The sequence below is a fragment of the Apium graveolens genome, chromosome 6 (assembly GCF_009905375.1).
Source record: "Apium graveolens cultivar Ventura chromosome 6, ASM990537v1, whole genome shotgun sequence".
Classification (NCBI taxonomy): domain Eukaryota; kingdom Viridiplantae; phylum Streptophyta; class Magnoliopsida; order Apiales; family Apiaceae; genus Apium; species Apium graveolens.
In genome coordinates, this window is record NC_133652.1 from 301,452,861 (window position 1) to 301,478,680 (window position 25,820).

At 34.2% G+C, this 25,820-nt stretch overlaps 2 protein-coding genes and 1 pseudogene across 9 annotated transcripts; all 3 read right to left on the bottom strand.

Annotated features, from left to right (window-relative positions):
• Positions 1–1,697: 1,697 nt before the first annotated feature.
• On the bottom strand, positions 1,698–19,866 carry LOC141668558 (protein EXECUTER 1, chloroplastic-like). 8 transcript variants are annotated; one of them, XR_012553084.1, is made up of 22 exons: positions 19,808–19,866; positions 19,586–19,726; positions 19,214–19,277; positions 17,980–18,022; positions 17,765–17,844; positions 17,520–17,585; positions 16,814–16,864; positions 15,036–15,185; positions 14,853–14,958; positions 14,486–14,576; positions 14,175–14,253; positions 12,822–12,899; positions 7,110–7,167; positions 5,374–5,540; positions 3,892–4,404; positions 3,643–3,784; positions 3,314–3,489; positions 2,846–2,920; positions 2,588–2,674; positions 2,340–2,461; positions 2,026–2,068; positions 1,698–1,938 (listed from the first exon to the last, which is right to left on the bottom strand). XR_012553084.1 is itself a non-coding variant. In XM_074475491.1 (22 exons), exons 15-21 carry the CDS (start codon positions 5,374–5,376, stop codon positions 2,354–2,356), a joined length of 1,104 nt encoding a protein of 367 aa, XP_074331592.1. In that variant the 5' UTR covers positions 5,377–5,540; positions 7,110–7,167; positions 7,285–7,380; positions 12,822–12,899; positions 14,175–14,253; positions 14,486–14,576; positions 14,853–14,958; positions 15,036–15,185; positions 16,814–16,864; positions 17,520–17,585; positions 17,765–17,844; positions 17,980–18,022; positions 19,214–19,277; positions 19,586–19,726; positions 19,808–19,866; the 3' UTR covers positions 1,699–2,068; positions 2,340–2,353. The 8 variants fall into 8 exon arrangements, 7 of the variants coding, with proteins under 7 accessions (XP_074331592.1, XP_074331594.1, XP_074331593.1 ...); XM_074475491.1 differs by adding an exon at positions 7,285–7,380 and having other exon boundaries at positions 1,699–2,068; XM_074475493.1 differs by having other exon boundaries at positions 1,699–2,068; positions 17,980–18,018.
• On the bottom strand, positions 14,092–19,846 carry LOC141666320 (methylmalonate-semialdehyde dehydrogenase [acylating], mitochondrial-like). Its single transcript, XM_074472311.1, has 10 exons — positions 19,808–19,846; positions 19,586–19,726; positions 19,214–19,277; positions 17,702–17,844; positions 17,520–17,585; positions 16,814–16,864; positions 15,036–15,090; positions 14,853–14,958; positions 14,486–14,576; positions 14,092–14,253 (listed from the first exon to the last, which is right to left on the bottom strand). The coding sequence occupies exons 1-10, from the start codon at positions 19,844–19,846 to the stop codon at positions 14,092–14,094; spliced, it is 918 nt and encodes a 305-aa protein (XP_074328412.1).
• Positions 19,867–20,006: 140 nt separating the features above from the next.
• LOC141668561 (uncharacterized) lies at positions 20,007–24,926 on the bottom strand (annotated as a pseudogene).
• Between the last annotated feature and the right edge of the window lie 894 nt (positions 24,927–25,820).

The window sequence follows — 25,820 nt, forward strand, 5'->3', positions numbered from 1 at the left end:
TTGGGCTATTATTCGAAAATTTTTATCTGAGTTGAATTTTATTCGAGATTTTTTAACCCGGTTTGGGCTATTATTCGAAAATTCCGAATTTAATATAATTCAAGAATTTTTTTAACCCGGTTTGGGTTATTATTCCAAAAATTTTATCCGAGTCGAATTTTATTCGAGAATTTTTAACCCGGTTGGGGCCATTATTCGAAAAATTATCCGGAGGTACGGAAAAATTCCTAAAAAATTAGAAAAAATTACGAAAAATACCCAGAGGTACGGAAAAAATCTTAAAATATTGGGAAATATTATGAATAATTCCCCGTAAATTTATAAAATTCCTAAAATATTAGGAAAGTTCCCGAAAAATACCTGGAGGTACAGAAAAATTCCTAAAATATTAGGAAAATTCAGGAAAAATACCCGGAGGTACATAAAAAATCCTAAAATATTAGGAAAAATTATGAAAAATACGCGGAGGTACAGAAAAATTCCTAAAATATTAGAAAAATTATGAAAAACACCTGGAGGTACGAAAAAAATCTTAAAATTTTAGGAAAAATATTTGTGAGTACGAGATAATCCCCGCAAACTAAGGAAAAAATACCAGAAAAGTCCTAAAAAATAGGAATAAGGTAAGAAAATGTGTATGAAAAATTATGAAAATTCCAGGAAAATCGTTGTAAATGTGTAGATCGCTCCACACTTTATGCTAAAAACGATGCCCCTGATAGGGTAAGAGATTATTTAATTTCTACGAAACATCGAGTGTGTTTCCTAGAAATTGGAGGGCAAATGATGGGGAATAAAGATAACTCTAATTGCAGAATTAATGTCGCATTAATTAAATCTGATTTGGTCCAGGGGAAAAGCCCAATTAATGAGACCCAAAACCCTAATTCTTTATTAATTTCGTAATTAATAAGTGCGCTAATTAAACAGCCCAATACATGTGTTCAAATAAGTAACTATTCCTACACGAAGTGGTCTCCAAACATACAAGAAGTAGCCTCCAAACAACCTAAATTCAGAAGGAAACTAATTCCTACTTTCTAGGATTCCAAAGTCCAATCAAAGATGGAAACTTGCCTACAAAGTCACCCAATTATAACCTAATTGCTAGACTCTCAACGTTTATATAAAGGGTCTTACCCCTTCAACTTCAAGAGCACATTTTTTCAGGACAAGAGCTCCATACGTCAACACTATGAAACCACATTTTGGAAGACAGCTTTAAGCATCACGAAACCGTGAAGGCATCCTACAAGCCACGAGGTCATTACCTGGAACGGCATTTTAGACTTAGTCTTGAAGGACATAAAAGTCACTACGTCTTTGGTAAGCTCTCGCTGCCATAGCCCCGAGGGTAAGCATCACCAAGAACTACGTTTTGGCTTGATCCTTGGAATACGCCAAGGTACATAGGCATCTTGTGAGGGCAAGCCACGAAACACAAGCGTAGCCATTAAATCTCGAAACTTATCAAACCCTAACATTAAATGCACACAATAAATAAATACCTGTTTTTTATCCATAACAATAGGTATACAAAATTGAGTTTTTGCCAAATTGTTTGCAAAATGCAATTTTCTCTAATAATAAATATCCAGATCTATATTTTTACACGTGTTTTCATGATCTCTGGGAAATTATCTTAGGATCCTTATTCTCTGTATTTTTATATATCTATATTCGATTGTTTTCTTCCATTTTCAAAAGAAGAAATGCCGAAGATTGATCTAACGTTTGGCATTATAAATGTTCTTGGATACAAAATAATATCAATGTCGATTTTAGAGTTACCAAAATATATGGAGCCTCTACTTAAAATTGTGTAGACTTCACCAGTTTGAACTACAACACCAATCTATGTATTACTCTAACCAATCTTGTCACACTCCTCAGCAACCAGAGTGTAGAAGATAGTAACACAAAAACTGTACGTTTTAGCTGCACAAAGAAATTTCATCCAAAAATTACTCATCTTAAGTCTGGTTTTCCATCCAATCTAGTATCGCATTAACAATATTTGCGTACATTAGAAATGTGATTGGAATCAGTGGGTACGTAAGTGCGTCGACTGCCAAGAAAGAAAAGAAAAAAAGAAAAGATACGTTAGAGGATTCTCGAGTGCTAGTAAAACTAAATTTTGTGGATGTGCAGTTTCTTATAAGCTCTAAAAGGGCAAGAGGACCTGGATTCATCATATGATAGCTGAAATATTTTGTTCAATTATTTCAACTAAGTGTGCTTCATAATGAATTAGGTGAGGTTAACTAATCAATGGCAAATGACTTGCTAAAAATATAGACAGTTGGAAGATTCTAAATAATCAAGGGCAACTAACTTACCAAAAAAATCTCGATCAGTTAGAATCCTGGGAGCTCCGGCTTAGAACCTGCTTAAACAACTTAAAGAAATAATATTCGGGGGCTGAATATAGAACTCCGATAGAAAATCCTTCGCTACGATACTGCAGAAGCACAAAATCAGTTACAGGGTCTAAGTAATAGTTATAGAAACTCTGAAGTAAGAAAAATATACTATCTTAACAAGATGATACAAAATAGTTATCAGTTACATATAACACAGACTGTACCTTTTCCCCCAGAATCAAAATTTCAACATCAACCAACTTAGAATCCTGAAATCCAGCAAGTCTTCCTTCTCCTTTGTCGCGAGCTTCCTGAAGTTTCGTGAAGATCACAAGGCAGTTCAGAGATAAAAGAAGATAGGTGCGGAGAAAAATTATAGATTTAATATGCAGCTAAAATTTTAGTGCAGTTTTAATAAAACTTAAAACCAAAAGAGACATAATAAGACTGAAAGTCATTAGCTAGGTAGTCGGATAACGTACAGCTCCATAGACGTCTTCTAGATAGAGCCCTGGAGAAATCTTATATTTTCCCCCCACCTTTGCTCGGAAGGCTACCTGTAGGTTAATGTATACAACTTGTTGATGCACACAAGATAATTAGAAAAGAGGCAAAGAGTGATTTATAGGTTCCACAGGATCTATCAAACATGATGACAAAATGTATTTAACGCCTGGGAACTGAGAGCATAATGATTGTTCTCTTATAATGAATAATACAAGTGTTATGGGTGATCAAGATACGGTTCTCCTCGCTGCACCCGTTGGTGTACAACTGTACATTAGGGGTGAAATCATATATTTAAGTGTCAAAATAATCTTACACACAGAACGCTCTGATCCCTAAAATTAATTGAAGCAATGAAGACACATACTGGAACTGGACCATGGGACTAAAAAAACAGAAAGATATATTGCCCCATTCAAGGAGGGAGGAGCGGAAAAACTCACCTCACCGGCTGGTAAAACAGAATCACCAGTCAAGTACACAGCTTCAAATTTCAATATAGTCACACCACTCAAGCTCTGAAACATCCTTTGTGCCACTAACTTCTTGCCAGGGAACAAAAAAACGTCTGATTTAATGACTTCTGTAACGAGGTATCCTTTTGAGCCAATATGTATTCCTGAGGAAGTAGAATGATTCTAGTTACCTCCAAAGCGCAAAATTTATCTTACTTAAAGTAATTCATAAAGAGGTACAAAAACACTGCACCACATTAAAATTACAGGTCTGAATGCAAACACTCCCAATATATTTTACTACAGTATTACACTACCGTTTAGAGGATCACATAACGCTGATACGTCAATGCGGTTGAATATGGTTAAGCGCGATAGAAGCGGTAGTTGATTTTTAGCCCGAATGACAAAGTTATTTCTAGTTGGCTCCAGTTTGGCTACTTTGGTAGGATCATCCTTCTGCAAAATGAATACAAAGATATATTGGCTGTAAGAAAATACATCCTCAAAATCAATAGTCGTTTCATTAGCAAAGAAGCGCAATATGCGAGAAGTGGAAAAAAGACCTCTCTATGTATGCCCCTGGCGACGCAGTCAATAAAATCAAATAAACCATGGTCCGTAGTACAATAATCTTCAGGACAACGATCACCAGAAACATGTGAATCTTTTTCTTCCAAAGCCTGGCTGAAGGAGGCACAACCTTTTCTCTCCAACACAGCTGGCACTCTAAGCAAATTTTTATCAGGAGTAGTAGGTTTCTCTACAATGTCACCAACAGCATAAGTATTGTGATATGCAGTTTTCTCTTCAAGAGAATTCACTGAAGCCTCAGTTGCTTCGTCACGTTCGACTACAAGATTTACTCCATATTGTGCAAAGAGGTTTTTGCATTTATCCGGGTCACTATCTTTTCCTTGTGATGCTGCAAGTCTCGAGGGTGTCATACCCCACTGATCTGCTCTAATTTTATTAAATGGATCCGTCAAGAGGAACATGCGCGTTTCTACCTGTATCTTCATATCTTCAGAGTACCCCAAAGAATCTTGACAAGCTGCCTTATGTTTTAAGAACACAGCCTATATCACATGCATTTTATGAATAATAAGAATTAGAAGATGACTTTGGAGTTCTTGTAACTACAATCTCGATTTCTTCACAAGTAAAAATTCAACCGATATGATTCAACTTGATGTCACTGAAAAGAATCCACGTGACACGAAGTTGGTAAATTATTTAGAGTTATAAAGACGTTCTTTCAAATCTAACTGAAAGAAAGTCCGTACTTAAGTGATTGTGTACTATGTAATCAGTGGCGGATCAGAAATAGTCAGGGGGAGTCAAAATTCATAATCAACAATAACTAATCATATACTCTATACTAATCGTATGAGTTATATAGATTGCATATTACGGATATCCTATGTATTCATTTACATAGGTTATAACTGCATATTGACTCAAAAAAAATGAAGGTTAGAACTTAGAACTGCTAAAAAAGGAGGTGGTAATTTCCAATGGCCACCGAACAGAAGCCGCCCCCACCCCCCATATATAACACTCCATTGAATAAAAACAAATGTTATTTATGCAAAACTTTCATAGGAAAAAGCAGTATCTGTTCTTTGTATTCACCCTGTAAACCAGATGTGACATAAATCTCAAATACCGGGGTTCCAGTTTTCCCTGTTGCAATCTGCCTGGAACCAAAACACATATCGCAACAAATTGTTTTTAACAGGACAGACAGGAAGTTGGCAAATCGAATACAAAAAGAATCTGAAATAACCATTAACAAAAATGAATTGCGTGTAAAAATGATGTTAAAATGCATATTACAGGCCAAAATGTTTGTACTAAGATGCTTAAGTGTTACACTAGAGAGGAATGAACAGTTAACAAAAATTTCTAACATGCAATTTTTGTGAAACTGTTCTGTAATTTAACATGCATTGTTCTGTAATTTTTGTTATTGTTTTAACAAAAATGGATCATTGTTTAATAGTTTAACAAGAAAGTAGAAGTGTCCACAAAGCCATTAATCATACCATGGACTAAAACTTTCAGCCAGGTGAAACCCTATAATGAATAGTGAGAGTGAAGAAAAGCGGTAGTCGCTCCAATTGATACTTCATCTTCCCTGATCTTCTCTAATATGAATGATTTGGCCATAGGGAACTTTCCCTTCGGCACAGACTCCACTCCACCACCCAACCTTAAAAAAATTTCATGAATCAAAACCAATGTGTAAGAATTACAAGAATGGAAGTATGGAACTATCAGACACTTAACCGGCATTGATGTTATGAAGAATTTCCACAAGAAACATCCCGAAACTATTCTTTATTAGTACAACAAAATCAGATAAAGAGGTAGAATATGTCCATTAAAAGTTACAAGTCACTCCACACATATATAAAGTTACACAATACACCAAATCAACCCAACAATGAATAACAAGCGATTCTGACAAATACGTGAAAACAGGGCCATAACTCTTTGATAAACATCATAAGATCATAAATAAATGAAAATACACCAAATCAGCCCAACAATGAATAACAAGTGATTCTGACAAATACGTGAAACCAGGGCATTACCTCTTTGATAAACATCGTAAGATCACAAATAAGTGAACAACTATTCTAGCAAGCTAAAAACATTTGTGAATAACATCTGGTACAAGATTTTCTTTAATTGAAGTAAGGGTAGATAGATGAAGGTAAAAGTGTTCTTATAAAGGGTTAAATATCAAAGTGGTCACTCAACTGAAGGTCATATATCAGTTTAATCATCAAACTTAATGGGGTATCATTTGGATCACTAAAGTAATAATAAATATCAAACAAATATCTCAAAATATGTGGTCGAGAATTAAAAGTTATTTTATGGAGTTCTATACATTTTTTTAAATCTTATTACAACCAAATGAAAAGTTATGAATTCATAGAATTTTAGATGATTTTTTGAGATTTTTAAAAATTTATCTACTAATTATTTTTATTTAAATAAAGCAAATGACTACAAAATTAAAAATAAATAGTAAATAAATTTTAAAAAATCTTATTATATTATAGAAAATACTAGAATTCATACATTTTCATTTGGTTGTAATAGGATTCAAGAAAAAATATATAGAACTCCAGAAAATAAATTTTAATTCTCGAGCACATATTTTGAGGTATATGTATGATATTTATTATGACTTTAGTGATTCAAATGATACCCCGTTAACTTTGATGATTAAACTGATATATGACCTTCAGTTGAGTGATAACTTTGATATTTAACCCTTCTTATAAATCACAACTGGAATTTTCATTCCCCTGCTCCCAGACTTGTATCCTTCACAAATTATACATCACAACCGAAAACGATACTTTAAAATCTCTATCAAATCCTCAAACACACAAAAACATATTACAAAAATAACAAATACTCGGCAGACCAGCTGCATATCTCAATCACCATCAACTGTCATTTTATTACATTATCGACATAAAGAGTACATAAACACGGACACTTTAACAGGCAAACCGCACACTATCTTACTCGAAACATATAAACAACAGAAAAAAAAATATCACAAATTACTCAAAACATAAAACAATCACAAAACTAATATACATATTTAAAAAATTATCATTTACACGAAACATCTGAAGACATTAATACATACTCTCTCCGTCCCAAAAATACCTAACTCATTCACTTTTTGACGCATTTCAATATCTCGAAAAAAAGAAAAAGAAAAAGAACACATGGGTGAACAATAAAGACATACAAGTTATCCCCCTGGAGCAGCAGAGTGGTGTTGCTGAGCCTCAGAGTGTACATTCCTACTGTTAAAAACCAAGAACAAAAAATAATAAAAAATAGAGTGAGAAAAATATTTGACCGATTCGTTTTTTATTATAAACAAGTCTAAGTATATTAAATATCATTACTTATTAATTTACCGTTTTTTATTAATACTCGATTTGTTGTCGAATAATTTTTAATCGGTGCCTCTACATATTAGTTCCGATTTCTATAACCCGTCCGATTTATATAACCTGCCATACGATAAATAAAAGCTAGAGTGAGATTAAAAGAAGTTGAGAAAGACCTGAGGAGTGAAGAGAATGGTGGACGTGTCAATCGGAACGGCGTTGTATTACACAAACTAGTCATAAGCATTTTCCGAACAGCCATCGGAAAAACAAAATGTCTTGTCGAGATTGTTAAGTTATGTCTGAGATTGTAAGTACCAGCTGGTGTTGTGTTGTGTAGTGTAGTGTAGGTTTGTTTTCACTTATCAGCGTTGAAATATTGTGCAAACTTCTGGAAGGTTCTAGAAAGATTGTGAAGGCATCATGAAAGTACTAGAATTGTTAAGATAAATCATGTATTAGAAGGTTCTTGAATATGTACTTGAAATTAATAACCATCTAGAATATTCTACTAGGCTCATGTACTTAATAATCATCTAGAAAATTATGTTCTAGAAAATTCTGCTGCTACTATAAATTATACTCTGCAGATTTGTTTTACATCAGAACTCATAAATCAGATTATATTCAGAAATAATTCCCTTGTTCTCTCTTGTGTTCAACAGCAGTGTGTGTGTGTGTTTTCTGAGTATTTTCTGCCTAGTTCATTAAGTCTGATCTTGGGCCTGTAGTTAGTGATTCTAGCTACAGTTAGGAGAGTGTCCATTAATTCTCTCAACTTGGTATCAGAGCTGTGTATCAGCTGTTGTGCTCAGTAAAGGCTGCTCGCAAAAGAAAGGCAGAATATTGTTTTTTTAGGCAGAAAAATTGCTGTTTTGTTGCTGGTATTTGTATTCTAGGAGATGGAATATGAGTCGAAGCAATAACAAGAATATTTCTGGGATATGAATGGAGCTCTGAATCAGTTTGGCATGGAGAAGCTAACTCACAACAATTATCAGTACTGGAGGATGTGCATGAAGGCGTATCTCCAATGACAAGATCTTTGGGATATTGTCGATGGAGGCGATACAGAATTGCCTCAGGATAGCCCTGAAAATTCAGAAGTACGAAGGAAATGGAAGATTAAGTGCGGGAAAGCCTTGTTTGCATTACGAGGCTCTATTCACAAAGATCTAATTGATCATATTCGAGATAAAGAGTCTCCAAAAGACGTTTGGGAAACATTGGAGAAGCTTTTTACAAAGAAGAACATGACCAGACTTCAATTTTTGGAGAACGAGTTGGCAAATACAACTCAAGGGAGCATGACGATTGCTCAATATTTTCAAAAAGTGAAGAATCTATGTGCTGAAATTTCTGAACTTGATCCAGATGAGCCTATCAAAAAAGCCTGAATGCGAAAATATCTTTTCGTGGCATAAAGAAAGAGTACACCCCGTTCTTGACTTCGATTCAAGGATGGGCAAATCAACCTAGCATCGTCGAATTGGAGAATCTGCTAACCAATCAAGAAGCCTTGGTAATGCAGTTGGCGAAATCTTTAATTTCAAAAAATGATGAAGTGTTGTTCGCTAGAAAACAAAGGCATCATACTTATAATTACAAGAGTTGGAAGGCAAATAATCCCAAAGGAGCAGCTGACTGGAAAAGGAGTTCCAACAGTGAGGAGCAATGGAAACTCAAGGATTCAAATGAGCGCATAACCTGGCCAGGGAAGAAGTTCAATCAAAAGGAGAGGAATTCTGACAATTCGCAATATGAGGCCAGGAAGAAAATAATATGTAATAGGTGTAGTAAACCTGGACATATAAAGAAGTTCTGCAAATCAAGATTTGTAGAAGGAAACGCAAGTGTTTCTCAAAACGAGGAACATTCAGATGACCGGGGAACTTGTCTTTCAACCGAGACGACAAATTTGAAGAACTTTATACAAGAACCAGCCTGAACTTCTCTTGATAAAGGCAATGTAGAAGAAGGTTTTGCAACTATCGATTATTCAAAAGATTGGATAATTGATTCAGGTTGCTCTCATCATTTAACAGGTAATGATTCTTTACTTTCACAACAAAAGGAATACATCGGGAATAAAGCAATCGTGATAGCAGACAACTCCATTCATCCAGTTGAAAGGGAAGAAAATGTAAAGGTGAAGGTAATGCAAGGACCAGTAAATCTGACTAGTGTATACCATGTTCCAGGTATGACAAAAAATCTGATTTCGGTTTCCCAATTAACAAATTCTGGTCGATATGTGTTATTTGGTCCAAATGATTTCAAAATTCTGGAAAATATCAAAAACATTGATGCTGACACGGTGCTAAAAGGAAAGAGAGTCAAGTCTCTATATGTTTTGTCGGCAAAATGAAGCTTTTATGGAGAAAACTAGCCGACAAGATAAAGCATCTTTGTGGCATGCTCGTTTGGCACATGTAAGCTATGAGAAGCTGAAAAATATTTCAGCCAATAACATTGTCAATGGGCTGCCTAATTTGGGAAGTTTTAATCGCGAAGTTGTTTGTGAAGGATGCCAATATGGCAAAGCACGTCGTCTTCCCTTCGAAAAATCTTCAATAAGAAGTACAAAACCTTTGCAGCTGATTCATTCTGATTTATTAACGAGCAATGCAGCAAGTTATAGCGGACTTCACTATATGCTTGTAATTGTTGATGACTATACGAGATTTTCATGGGTTTTCTTCATGAAGGAGAAGTCTGAAACTTTCTCAATCTTCAAGCAATTCAAGAGGAAGGTTGAGGGGGAACTTCGAAGAAGGATCAGGTGCTTGCGGACCGATAATGGAGGGGAATTTACATCAAACGAGTTTGCTGATTTCTGTGATAGACATGGAATAAGAAGACAATTTACATGTCCACGAACATCGCAGCAAAATGGAGTTGCTGAATGGAAATTAAGGCATTTACAAGAGTTGAGTAGAATTTGGATACATGCAAAAAGTCTTCCTCAAGAATTATGGGCAGAAGCCATGCGGTGTGCTTGTCATGTGATAATTCGTTACCCTCAAATGTTATCAACATGAAAACTCCTTACGAACTTCTCTACAAGGAGAAGCCCTCGGCTTCATATTTCAGAATCTTTGGCTCTACATGCTATGTGTTTCTGATCAACTGCATGCCAAAATGGATCCTAAGGCAAAGAAATGCGTATTTGTGGGCTATGATCCTAATAGAAAAGGATAACGATGTATGAATCCTGAAACACTCAAGGTTGTGACATCAAGAGATGTTGTATTTGATGAAACATCGTCTTACTATGTACAACCTATATTAACGAAACTTGCAGATCAGTCAAACGATGAAAATGAATATGTACAAGACAAAACAAATGCTTCAAGTCCAACCATACCTCACGATGATTATGCAAGTGAAAGTGAGGAACATTATGAAGAAGATAATGGAGATCAAGGAAGTGATCAGCTGCCACGAAGATCGCAAAGAACACGAAGGAGGAATGAAAGGTACAAGGACTACACTATTGGAGCTGATTATGATAAAAAACTGAATGTTTCTTTGCTGGCCCTTTTGATGAATCTGGACCATCAACATATGAAGATGCAAAAGGCAATCAGAACTGGGAAGCTGCTATGGAGGAAGAAATATCAACACTTTATAAGAATGAGACATGGAACCTAGTTCCCAAACCTGAAGGAGTTAAACTAATTTCTTGCAAATGGGTTTACAAAGTCAAACGTAAATCCGATGGAAGTGTAGATCGATATAAAGCGAGGTTTGTAGCTCGTGGTTTCTTCCACAAATACGGGCTGGACTATGAGGAAACTTTTAGTCCAGTAGCAAAGATGACGTCCGTTCGAGCTACTTTATCTATGGCTGCCTCAAAAGGATCGAAACTTTGGCAACTAGATGTGAAGAACGCATTTCTTTATGGAGACATTGATAGAGAGATTTACATGGAGCAGCCTTCGGGATTTAAATCAAAGAATTTTTCAGGTTATGTTTGTTGACTCAAGAAAGCTCTTTATGAGCTTAAACAAGCACCGCGGGCCTGGTTTGGAAAAATTGCTCAATACCTCTCATTTTGTGGATATATTTCTTCAAGTGCCGATGCAAGTTTATTCATAAAGAAAGATTCCAAGGTGCACGTTCTTGGGTTATTATATGTCGATGACATGATAATAACCGGTAACGATGAGCAAGAAATAAATAAATTGAAAGATGAACTCGCTATTCGGTTTGAGATGAAAAACTTGGGAGAACTAAAGCACTATCTTGGATTAGAGATATCAAGGTGCAAGGAAGGTATCCATGTTTCTCAAGGTCAATATGCTAAAAAGATCCTTGAGAAATTCAAGATCATTAATTGCAAACCAGCACCTACTCCAATGGAGCAAAATCTGAAGTTGAAAGCTAATATTGGGAAAGAGCTAAAAAATGTAAAGACATATCGCACTTTGGTTGGAAGCTTAATATATTTGACAATTACAAGGCCCGATATTTCTTTTTCGGTTGGAGTTATTAGTCAGTTTATGCAAAAGCCAAGGAAGCCACATTTGGATGCAACTAATAGGATACTTCGTTATCTTAAGAGTACAATGAACTACGGGCTGATGTATAAACGAAGTGCAGAGATTTTACTTCGTGGATTCACCGATGCAGATTGGGCAGGTGATCCGTCATCAAGAAGATCTACTTTCGGCTATACTTTTGACCTAGGTTCAGCTGCAATCTCATGGTGCAGCAAGAAGCAAGCTACTGTTGTTTTATCAAGTACAAAGGCAGAATATAATGCTGCGACACTTGCCGCACAAGAGTGTGTATGGTTTAATGAGACTGCTCAAGGACATTTCTCATTCTAAAATGAAAGCAGTGGAGCTATATTGTGATAATATGAGTTCGATTCGTCTAGCTTCAAATCCAGTATTTAATGCAAGAACTAAGCACATCGAAGTTCACTATCATTTCTTACGAGAGAAGGTGCTGAAAAATGAGATTGATCTTATCAAAGTGGATACCAATGAACAACTTGCTGATATATTTACGAAGGCTTTACTTAAGGCGAAGTTTGAGTTTCTTAGAGCGCAACTTGGTTTAGTACCCGAAGTTCACACAAAGGGGGAGTGTTGAAATATTGTGCAAACTTCTGGAAGGTTCTAGAAAGATTGTGAAGGCATCATGAAAGTACTAGAATTGTTAAGATAAATCATGTATTAGAAGGTTCTTGAATATGTACTTGAAATTAATAACCATCTAGAATATTCTACTAGGCTCATGCACTTACTAATCATCTAGAAAATTCTGTTCTAGAAAATTCTGCTGCTACTATAAATTGTACTCTGCATATTTGTATTACATCAGGACTCAGAAATTAGATTATATTCAGAAATAATTCACTTGTTCTCTCTTGTGTTCAACAGCAGTGTGTGTGTTTTCTGAGTATTTTATGCCTGGTTCATTAAGTCTGATCTTGGGCCTGTAGTTAGTGATTCTAGCTACAGTTAGGAGAGTGTCCATTAATTCTCTCAACTATCAGTATGTCACAAATCTCAAGATACAGACTCAGACTATGATAGGGTGCAAATATGTACCTTGTAACAGGCCATATTGTTGGTGACATCACATAAGATGGTTAGACCAATGAAATTTCCTTGTTCATAACTTGGAACCTATTAGCAATCCATTATAAGTACGTAGACAGATCAGGGTACTTTCATGATTATAAAAGTAAAAATGAAACAGGCTAACACGAAATCATATAAAAATTGACTTGGTATTAACCGATAGAAAATCCAATATTAAAAATAATAATTCTGCATCTGAGTTGTGTATGGTTGACTGAGCAAATACCGATTACATTCATCCTTCATTGGTCGAACAAGAGTAAAATATATGAACTTACAGAATGGCAAGTTATTGAAAACTAACATTGTCTACTCTATGCCAATCCAACTCCCTAAAACTCATATTTCCCACACCTCCTTTCTCTGCTTTCTTTCGCCAATCCATCAAGTTCCCATTGTGTGTGGTTGGAAAGAATGAAAATGGAGGGAATAGAATGAAATTTGAACTATAATTTGTAGTTATTCATTTTTTTCATTATTTTCTCTATTCCATTCATAAACATACTAGAGCTCAAGCACCTCATTTTGAGAAGGAATGTTCCATTCCTTCATATGCCTATTTCTTCACAATTTTTATCATAACAAATTAGCACTCTCTCAAAAAAATTTCAAATCTACAAACTCCATTATTGCCCATTAATTTACTCCTTTCATTCCATTTCATTCCTTTCTCCCCAACCAAACACAACATAAATATAACCTTGATTCTCCCGATATATAATCATAACCTTTTTTTGAAGTTCAAAATTTTAAATATATTCTAGTGATCATTACTCTACATCTAAAGAGTGTTTAAAAATCTTCATTGAAGTTCTTTCTTGATGCATAGGAACATGATTATTCATAAATGTTCCCAATCAGTACAATGGTCATTTCTCTGTTACCACTAGCTAAGATAATTGTCTTTACTTAATTTCAAGTTCTGTAAAAAGTCTTCTTTGATTTCAATTTTCTAGAATTCTCTGTCCCAAGCGTTCATTTCACATTCATTCTCCCAAGCGTTCAATTCGCAGTTCGTAGTTGGCATAGTACACAATGACAATCCATCATATAATCATTTATTGCTTGAACTTTCCTCCAAGGGGTTGTTGTGTAATAAGTGCATAACGTCCACCAGTCTAATGCTAGTTTGCACTCAAATTCTTTCACCTTAATTTTTTCATCAGTAACACAAATATGTTTACTACATAAAACATATGCTCAAATTGATGAATTTGTAGTTAAAAGTAGATAAGAGTTAAATGTATTGCCTAATGAGCACATCAAGACAATCCGCCAATAATAAAAAACATAACTGGTAGAGAAGGGAGGATAAGGTACCGTAATCAGCCTCCCATAGAACTAGTCTGGCACCACAATCAACACCTATACGAATTAATTTGCAAATCTTTTCCTTGGCCTGTATACAACAAAATTTGGATATATAGACAAGCACTAAAAGCATTAAAAAATCATTACAACTTTTACTCAGAACAGAAAACACAACAATTATCAACAATATTTATACAAACAATATGGTTTTACAATTTTGACAAGAACCTTACAGTTGTCTTATATCCATATTTTTTATAGTTAATCGGCAACATATATATAGCACAAAAGTTTTGTTAAAGAAGTAAACTAGCACAGACCTGCTTACTAATTACAGGCCCAATGTCGACGTCCGGTTCAATTCCTGCACCTACTTTAAGTGCCTTGGTGCGATTTACTAGCTTGTCTTTCCTGGAATACGAGTGAAGTACATTGTCATGCTAATACATATAACTACAAAGCAAAATGTATTCAGGAACATTAATTATTTATGTACGAGGGAAAGGAACACGTGAATGATAATATCCAATATATGATATTTACACAACATTCTGTGGTTTTTCGTGTATTACGAGCACCCACTTTCAGGTACATCCCACTTGGATGGGAATTGGGGGAGGGTAAGATGGTCGTTCCGTAAAAAAACTTCATATAAAAAAAGATCATAACACCACCACATCCACATACCGGGAGTCGAACCTGATCTTTTTCCACTTCCACCCCGCAGCCTTGTTAAGCAAAAATCCCTTCCTTTCTAAACTGTGCATCCTAGCCTTGTACTGAACTTTACCTCCTTAAACTCAACATACAAATTAAAAATTTAGAATTATTTTTTTTCAGAAAAAATAAAACCAAAAAGTAAAAGCTTACCATGGCTTTGAGCCTCCAACGAAAATAACTGTACTGATTGTCGTGCACCTCTGTCCTGCGGCACTAAAACCAGCGCCAACTAGAGCATCGAGTAACATCCGTGCTAGCATCAGGCATCACAATTGCGTGATTTTTGGCTCCAACATTAGACTAATAAAAGTATAGAGGTCAAGTCATTATCTATACTGGAAAACTGACCAGTGCCATGAGGTACACATACTGCTTATTATAAAATTTGATAAATAAACTTGAAACAATCAATTTGATTATAAAAATATCTCTAATCAATGTGCATGGATACATACAAGTACGGGGTCGGCCTGTGCTACACATTATCATCATTATTACAAAATCATATTTTATGGGATATTATGATATTGTATCTATATTCCAGTATGAACTTATCCAATAAAACACAATGGAACATATTTAGTACACGTTTTTCTAATTTTGCATTTTTCCTGCTAGTAATTTATTTCTTATCTAGACATTTGAAGATTAAACCGAATCTTATCTTACATTTTCTCGTAGACATAATTATGATTCATATATTTTGAGATATTATGTTAGTATTGTGTAATTACAATTCTTTCTTTTTTACTTTGCTAAATGAGTTCTTATTTTTCATAATGATATTTATATAGGAATTTGTATAATATGTCCCAAATTAACGAGCCACTTTATCATTATGTCCCTTTTCTTTCAACAATTATAAATATGTCCAATGGTTAATTTTTAACACACATATAACTCATATAAATATTATTAAATTATAAAAATAAATATTTGTCTACTATGTATGACTAGAATTCCCCCAATAGTGAGATTAGAAGTTAGTTTTAAGATATCACCTAAAATCACCTGACTAATTCTTTATGTGGCTTCTTTATGTTAAGTGTGTTCTCTACGAGAAAGAGAAAGTACAACGGATTACATGAGATATTAGTTTTTAAATTGTTAATTCTTATTCTTTTTTGGGTATGTATTGCTAATTTTCGATTCCAAGAATTTTAACTCTATTTGTTTTTTAACTTAATTATTCTTAATTTTAAACTTAACAACGTGCACATTATTGTGAATTCTTAAATATTTGATTTATGTAGGTATCACTTTGTGCATCAGTTTAGTGTATTCTTTATATTGATTAACCATCCATCTATTAGTAATTAACAGCAGTATAAACGTTCATCCATTTGTTGGTAATAAAGATTATATATGTCATTTAAGTTTATGAAATTTTGAAGTTAACTGTGGTTATCTAAAACTACAAGAATTTTAAATATGGAATATATTTATAAATACAATTATAAATGGGATATATTTATAGATCAGTTTTAAAATGGGGCATATGAGTAAAAAACCCTATTTACATCTAAGGTAGCAGATGTTAAATTACAAGTATTTTCATATTACAAAATATTTGTGTAGTCGGTATATTAAAAAAATGATTCTACTCACAATAGTAAAGATTGTACTAGTTGTGTTCAATATTTTTTAATATATAGAACCAACACACACTTGTTTGTTTTTAAATATCCTTTATATCAGCAAAGGTTGCCATAGTAATTAGCAACAAAAAAAAAAGATTTTCATAGTGAGTACAGTTACCTCGTGATTCAATGTACATTAGGTTAGTGTTAATTGTATTTATACAGAATTGGAGATTAAAGCAAAAACGGGCTTGTCTATTTACATATAATATATTGAATTGAAGCTAAGTGCATAGACCAAATCAAGAGACTGCATATTTTTACCAGAACAAGATGAAGAACACATACCTGAACACGTTTCCCATTAGCTGATGCTCTTGCATTTACATACATACCAACCTTGATACGAAAGAAGTCAATGTTACAAAACTCAGTTGAGACACTGGTTTTAAAATCAAATTTAGTTTTCAGAAAGAGCACAAATTGGTCTTTAAAAAAAAGTATATATGTGGAGTCTGGTTAAATTATAAAATTATCCAATAAGTTTAGAGCGAGTTGGTTACTAAATATGGTATCAAAGAGGTCCTGGATTTGACACCTTGCACCATCAGTATTTAAGACCCTCATGCACAATAATAAGGTGAATTATTTAGGTTATCAGTCTTGTCTCTATTAAAGTTCCAATTACACATTAATATATATAATTATGGCAAAAGGTGTCGAAGTAGAGAAGCAGCCTCAAAATTCTATTTTGAATAAGTAGGAATCATATTATACGAAGACTGCAAACAAGCTACAGTGATATATATATATCATTATACTTAATTTTAATAAATGGAGAAACCAAAATAATAAATCATGACATACAACTATGTGGATAGAAAAATCTAATATCATTAAGTACTAAGTTTGCCACTTTAGGGTTAAAAGTAGGCGAAAACAACCCCTTCCGAAAAATCTTTAAACACACACACACACAAAAATCGGTAGACAATTCTACAAAAAATTGGAAAAGTGCGATGACATCTATCTAGGCTAAGTAGAGGAAACTTACTGTATCTGGACTAACAAATGATACAGCTTTTATTTCGTCACTATCACATATAGCATTAATGAAATCCTGGTGAAAAGGAGAACATAGTCATTAATACATCAGATATAAGTGTTAGACATGTATGCATCACCATGTATGCATCATGTAATATGCTAGATAGGGTGGTCCTTGAAGCAGTATACTGCCAACAGTGAAGTAAAGGTCACAAGCCGTTCAAAAACGAAAAAAGAAAAGGTAAAGCTCACATTAGTCCCATGAATAACGTTCAAGACGCCATTAGGCAACCCCGCTTCCGTTCCTAACTCGGCTGACGTCAAGCAAGCAGCTGACCAACAAAATGCCACATCACTAGTTTATAAAATTAAGGTAATATGTAAAACTCATGGAGAACTAATAATATACCTACATGTTTACACACATGCCTCATTTAACATACAACTCAAAAATGTAAAGCAAGTACCTGATCAACCACGAACCACTTTACCACAGACACGCATATCTACCTGTCAAAAGTACCAGAATATATATAATGTGAAGTGTTTATCTGATTCAGAAGTTTGCACTACCATGGTTTTTGCGAAGATCAATAGCAAACCAAGCTGAGAAATTGTCTAAAAAGTGCTGAGTGTATCTATATCACTGGGGAAGGCCAACACTAAGGCTGTTTAAGTTGCCATTATTACAAGTTACAGTGTATCGATAGAAATATAGAACACCTTCAATAGAGTTGTCTGTATTCTAGAAATAACTATATACTAATTGCGTAACATCAACCTCAGGTACATTTGATTTAACATAAAAGAGAGGGGGTTCACACCCTTCCTTATCCGAAAAGCAGAGGGTACAAGACCAATTTGGCTCTAGTTGAGACTGCAAAGCCGGTCTATTAGAGCATCTCCAATAAGGGGTTGCCAAAATAGTTGCCAATCTTGCCAAATCATCATGTATATTAGTATTTTATTTTTACTTGATTTTATATCAACTTGGCAACATTTTACTCCAATAATTAGCAACCTCCAAAAGTTGCCTATGTGGTCCCTAAATTAAATTGTAAATATCACAGAAACTAAAAGAAGTATTATTGATATTCACTTTTTGCCCTTGTATATGTATTTTAACCATTTTGGGAAGTTGCCAAGTTTTGGCAACCTTGGCGGGCAACCTCTTGGTAACCATACCTCTCCAATAGGTTGGCAACCAAGGTTGCCATGTCACATAAGATTTGGAAACCCCTTGGCAACCTCTATTAGAGATGCTCTTATGACATCTTTCTTTCTCTCTGGCTCTTAATTCTAATATCCCTTATTTTCTGGCCAACTGTGTGTATGTTATCCACCAGTATAGTGGAGGTTTAAATAGAATTGTGCCTCATTGTGTACATAAAGTAGTGATTCCTCCTTTCAAAAAGTAATTATATCTTATTATTCATAGTCTAGACAGCGCCAAGTCGAGGTAATCTCGAAAAAACTACTTAGATACACGGACTACATCTATGTCTCAAAAAGAAGGAGAATTAGGGCAAAATATAAAATGAAAGAGCATGTCATACAAAACATAACCCTTATAGAAACTACAAGGCTATAACATTTTCAGTGAACAAGTTTTACAATTGAAATAGAAACAACCTGTTATTACAAAACAAGGAGCAATTCGTAAACTACAATACTACATAAACCAAATGCAGACAAACTCACCTGAATCTCTCTCTGATGCCTTCAATATAAAGGTATTGCCACATGTTACGGAGATCGGAAACATCTACATCAAAATCAGGGTTCCAAAATTTAAGGACGGTGCTTAATTTTCTTAAGAACCATAATAACAATGTAACAGATTAAAATATTTTAACAGATAAGAAGGAATGATCACATAGAGGCTAAACAGCTAGTTTGTCTCATATACAGAACTAGTGAAAAACTCGTACAAAAGATTTGCAAGTTTGTGAAGAAAGAATAGTGATTTCCTTTTATATACAAGGAGATACCTATACTGCCACACAGCCCAAATATGTATAGTAGAGAGGGGATGGGAGAACAAAAGAATTTTATTAAGAAAATGACGCATACCCACAGTGGAACCATTCCTGGAAAGTTGGAAGGACAAATCCCAGCACATATGCCAAGGGGCTCCCTTATGCTGTAAGTATCAGTTCCACTCCGAATGTTTGGAACAAAATCCCCCATTGGCAAACTTGTTGTCACACAGGCCTGTTATACCGCTTCTATTAATAATAGTCAGAAACTTGAACATGATCTATATGCTAATGTGAAATGACGAAGTACACATACATTACTGACCAAGTCCCCGGAGCACATCATGACGTGCATCTTTCAATGTCTTACCCTGCTCAGTGGTAATACACAAAGCAATTTTTTCCTATGTCAGAGTTGCCGTGAGTTCTATTGATAATATTACTGATTCGGAAAGCAGGAAGATGCATAGATCCAAGTGAACTTACAATGTCTCTTTGAATAAGTTCTTAAAATCTGAACATAACACGTTGACGAGCTGTAAGTGGCGTATTTCGCCATGACAGTGAGGCACGTTTTGCAGCAAATACTGCAGCCTTAAATTCTTCATAGGTAATGACAGGAACTTGAGAAACAACTTTTTGTGTCGCCTAATTTTGAGTAACAAAATATTTCTTCAAACCATTGAATGAGTAATAAAGAAGCAGAAACATAAGCTCTGCATATTTTTAAGAACTTACAGGATTTATGACATCAATGGATGTTGATGATTGCGATTCAACAAATTTACCTCCAATGAAGTTTGGAACCCTCTGAAAGATGGACAAATAAATTTCAATAAGAACACACTTAAACAGACAACCAGCACCCATTTCCTAATAAAGAAAGGGGAGAAGAAGAAATAGTAAATGTATGTTTGGTGTACTATTTTCAGTTCTGCTCCTATTTTATATTATAGTTATTTAGTCACTTTCAAAAAATTTCTTTCTGTGCAGTACATCATTAGTATTTCACTATTTCTAATACACTTTTCTTTATAAAGTTGTAAAAATTGGCAACTGAAGCCGGACTCTAGGCAGAAAACATAAGCAAGCAAAATTGCATGGCTGACGCTTTCAACCTCAATTCTCTGTGTTTCCAAACGATGGACGAAAACAGCGTGTGCTATTTTTGCATAACATAAATTCACAAGTCAGTTACATCATATAATTAATAATTCACAGTAACCTATAAGCCTAGCACAGAAAACTGATCAACTTATTAAATCTTACAAACCCCTAATATAATATTAAAGACGATCACCTTTCCTAGTACATGAAGCAGTGAGAGTCTTTTCTTCTCAGAATTTAGTTCTCTATCATGAATTGGTTTTTCTCTACTGTTGCGAGGTTTTCCAAGCTTAATTGAATAATGTTAATTTTAATTTACCTGAGACGTCACCGTTCATTCCGCATAAATAACTTTGATATATTTGAAATTTGAATAGTTATGAGGTGTCGTCAATAATAATCATTATAATAACTGCATGAAACTATTCTTATAATTTAAATTATTAAGCGTTAATCAATCCTGGTTGATGTATATATATTAAGATATAACTATTAATATTCTAGAAGATGTTCTAATCAAATTACCCAAGTCATACAATAGTTCTGATCTTCCACTTATCCTAACAAATGATATTATCCATCTTTAACTTGCATTCAAACATATAGACCGACTCAAATTCCCTTGTGGCATTATGGATACTAAGGCGCTCTCCTTCCTCCCTCCATCTCACCCCCTCCCCTTCCCCGCGTACCCCTTTATTTTTTTCCTATAATATAAGGTTCATTGATCAACCAAAGACCTTGAGAAAATATTTAAGAGATCAAACAGGAAATTGTGTGAATACAACTGTGTTAAGAAAGGTTGCTGAATGATTAACCTAGGATGCACTTTCAATGAAACAGGTATCAAAATAAATCATCTGATCTATAAGTGGCTTCTTTGTTCTCTTTCAACATAGTGTCCTTGCTAAAGTTTAATGATAAAGGTTGGTATTAGATAACTTAGTTACTCATCTGTAATGAACTGAATGAAAGAGTTAGCAGGAAGATTAAGAATATTGTCACATTACTACATTAGAACTGCATATCACTAAACTAGGGCTATTTAGTCAAGTAACATGGTTTTATGTAGAAGATGTTGATCTGTAAGAGGCATCTACACAATTTATTTACGAATGTCAGGTAAGTATGCAAAAGCTTCAGCGGTCCGACAGCAGTGAGCATGTGGTCTTCAAAATCCACTCAACCACTCCACCTTATGCAATAGATTATTCAAGTGATGCCCCATTCAATAATTCAGCTTCCACCAAGGAGAAACAAGAAAGAGCCAAATTCGTAACCCATCTATAAACTACTCAGTAGGATGCACGAGAGGTGCCGACACTATAACTAATCCTTAAAGGCTACTCTTATAGAACAACCTTTAGTTACTTGGATCATGTTTTTATCCAACAGAGCTATAAATTAGTCTCCCGGAGTAACCAAAAATAAACTTGAGTTCAGTTGCAAGTAAAGTTTACCAGAAGGTACCGTCTCTTCCAAGATAGCTCATCAGTAGATGTTGAATACTGCAAATTTCCCTCAGTGGGCTTCTTATGACTTAATGTTTTTAATCTTTTCACTGAACAGAAACACACAGACATTATGAAAAAAATGATGAAAATGAAAGTGAAGTCAAATAACGGAATAGTTTGTTCTGAAAATGATATGCACAGTTCTTGGTTCTGCATATTATCCTTAATCACACATAGTGCAAAAGATAGTTGTAATTAAATTACAAACCATCACAGAAATACTAAACACTGATGGTAGGACAAAATTAAAACGATATAAAAATGCAAAGATTATACGAATTTTCAAGAACAATGAATGTATTATTCTCAGAAAAAAAGTGTATAATCAAGCGTACTCTAGAAGTAAAATGTTTCGGTACATATATACCAACATAAAACCCAATGGGCTAATAATAAACCAAAGCCTTAAACACGTGGCTAACACAAGTCCTATAATATAAAATCCGGTCCAAATAATGATAATAATGTGTAATACAATAATAGGGTTGATCCCTATCAAACAAAAGAAAACATTTAAAATTACCGTCTCCTACTTGTTTAGCCGGAATTAGGGGACATTGTCACCATCCCTCCGAACATCTTGAAGTACACTAAGACGGGTGTTATCCCGGGTAATAAGATGTTTACAAGAAAATCAATATAATTACTTAAGTGTTTTTAATCATTATTAGGTTTTATGGTTTGACTACAATAGTTTTTCACACGTTCTGGTTGATAAAAAAAGATACTCTCTCCGTCCTTATGATGGCCTCACTCCTTTTGTTTTCGTCCCAAAAGTTTTTTCGGCATTAATTAAGTTTTGGTCTTATTTTATTTCAAAAGGAACACAAATTTGTAACACCTATTAGCTTATTCAATTTAATTGACTAAAACGAGGATTTTTGTCCGATGACAATATATATGGGATGGAGGGAGTACATTTTTATATTGTATCACCAATTTAAACAAGAATAATGATAAATGAAAAAAATAAATTAAAGTGGGTGTATATAAGTATCAGGTGATTGATAAAGTATAAATAAAAATATCTCAGTATTAAGTAGTATATCAATTATGATTCTGTATTCCAGTTTGTGTTATTAGTCTGCAGTTGTAGAAGTAAGCAAGTATAAAGCCAAAACGAAAGCTTACTATTTAACACAGATGTTATTAGCAGCTAAATCCATGACCGGTAGATGGATATCATTGTAAATAATACACACACAAACAATGTATGCTTGGGTAATTTGCACAAAAATTACATAACACATTAAGAGTTTAGAAGAATTTTAACCCGGCCACATGCCTTAGTTTTCCAACTTAAACCACTCAACAAAAGCACAGACATGAAGGGGGGGGAGCATCGTACTCAAATAATCTCATAGCCAGACAACATCAAAAAGGTAGCGGTCTTTCGTGGGGACGATTTCAAGAACTAAGAAAAGAAGAAAAAGTGATTGCAATGATGATGAAAGGAGAAACACTAAACCTGTAAGATTTCCTTGCCGAAGTTTAGCTTTCACATTGTACAGATGTTTCGGTGTAGATAAAAGCTCCGGATTGCTTTGTCTCAGTCTCTTCAGAATTTGGCGTGGTTTCAAGCCGGATTCATTCATCTCTTTAATTTGCATTACTTCCTTCTCTGTAAAGACTAGCAGACGGATGCTCTTTGATGTCTTTTAGAGGTTCATGATAGTGCAAGCCACTTTTCACCATAAGTATCCATACACCATCATCTTTTTTACCCACTAGTTCAAAAGGGCAGTTGGTATGACGAGAACCAGATTTTTTGCGACTGCGTTCACCAGAGGTTTCGCCATCAGGTTTACGACAAACACCTCCTCTATCACAGCCAAGTGTCACAACTTTATCCTTCTTAGATTGCTTAATTGTAATACGTATCCTTGTGATACACCAAATTCTCCAACATACTGAATTAGCGCTTCGCTATCAACGAAAGTTCCAGGGGCAGGTGGAAGCATCTGTGGTGTTTTAGGTAACTCTGAACAACTACTGTCCATGACCAGTAACAAAACATAAAACCTAAATCAAAGTAAAACAAAATTAAACACGTTTCAGCAACACATCAAACACTAGCAAACCACCTGCTTTCAGCCTAGGCTTCCTAATTATTAACAGTACAATTACACTACTTAACATTAATAAATATCCTGAAAGGATAAAACGACATCTCACTTTTCCGAAGAAATTCAATTAGAGGTTCCGCTACAAAGTTCACACTGTTTTTTCACAACTTGCAACAACACAACCTAAACTTTGCCATTTCCGTAATTTGTCTATGGCATTGTACTAAACTCAACGTAATAAGCAACAATATCTTAACTCTACTGTTTACGTAGTTTGCCTGTACTAGTCTCGTGCCGCATCAAATGCTACATTAATACATGAACACGGAAAACAATATACTTAGAAATAAACAGTGACCATAACAAATTAATCGAAAAAGAGTCACAAGTAACACCTATCTAGTGCTTCACTACAGCACAAGTAAAGCATCATATATCATGTAATTACATATCTAAATTGATCAAATATTAATAGAATTTCAAGATTTAAATTCAAATAAAAAGAATTAACTAGGTAACATGACTAATTATACAATCAATAAAACAAATTGCAATGCCTCTGAATGTCTATGTTATATATAAATGAACGTTAAACAGAGTTAGAAGCTAAGTTACCGGAAATAGTGACAGGACGGCGAATTATCGGCGTGACTGTACGGATTCTCCGATCAGCTCCGTGATTATTTTTATGCAGTGAATATAACTTTTGGGAATAGTGTGATGCGCGGGCTTTAAAGAAGCCCAAGAAGCCAGGGCCAGACCTTTTCATTTTTAACGAATCATGTTTTTTGCGCGGATATGTATAATCCGGTAAAGTTACCTATTCTCGTAACGAGTCGAAACGAGCTGAACTCTTAATTGTTCGTATTCTAGCTTATTAAAATATTTCTACCTCGAATTCGAACTCAAATTTTTATCGAGTCAAAATTTTTATTTTTGTATTGACTTATTAAGAAAAAGGGTTATTCGCGAATATGTTAATGAACAACTCACAAACTATAGTTCGGCGAACCATTCATAAATATTATAGACAAACTCTTTTTTTTTGCTAAGCCTTGTTGACGAACTCCTAATCACAAATAACTCATTTTACGAACTCTTTCTAACGATTCCCAATTTTTTGCATAAATTTCATTTATTTCTATTTTTTAATATCAAATAATTAAAACCTAACAAACCAAATAAATAAATTTGAGTATTTAGCATGCTGATTTTGATTAAATTAAGTTAATTTTATTCAAATAATGATATATAGAAACCAATTGAATATATAAATACAAGTTATATAAATAGGTATAAATTTAGCATAAAACATGAATTATAATTCAAACTATAAATATAAAAAAATGAAATAAATAAATTGGTAACTTTATTCATAGAATTATATACAAACAATTATTAATTACATATTACGTCATAAGTATGTGTTTGTAACTTTTTACGATTTTATATAACTATTAATTCATATATTTATTCCTGAGTTATATTAATGAGCATGTTCGTGAACTTTTGAGCCGAACTATACTGTACTTAAGTTCAGCTTATTTGTAAATTAAATATTAAAATTGTATTCATATTCGACTCATTTATAAATCGAACTAAACTCGAGCCGAACTTTTATCAAGCGGAACACCGAATTTTT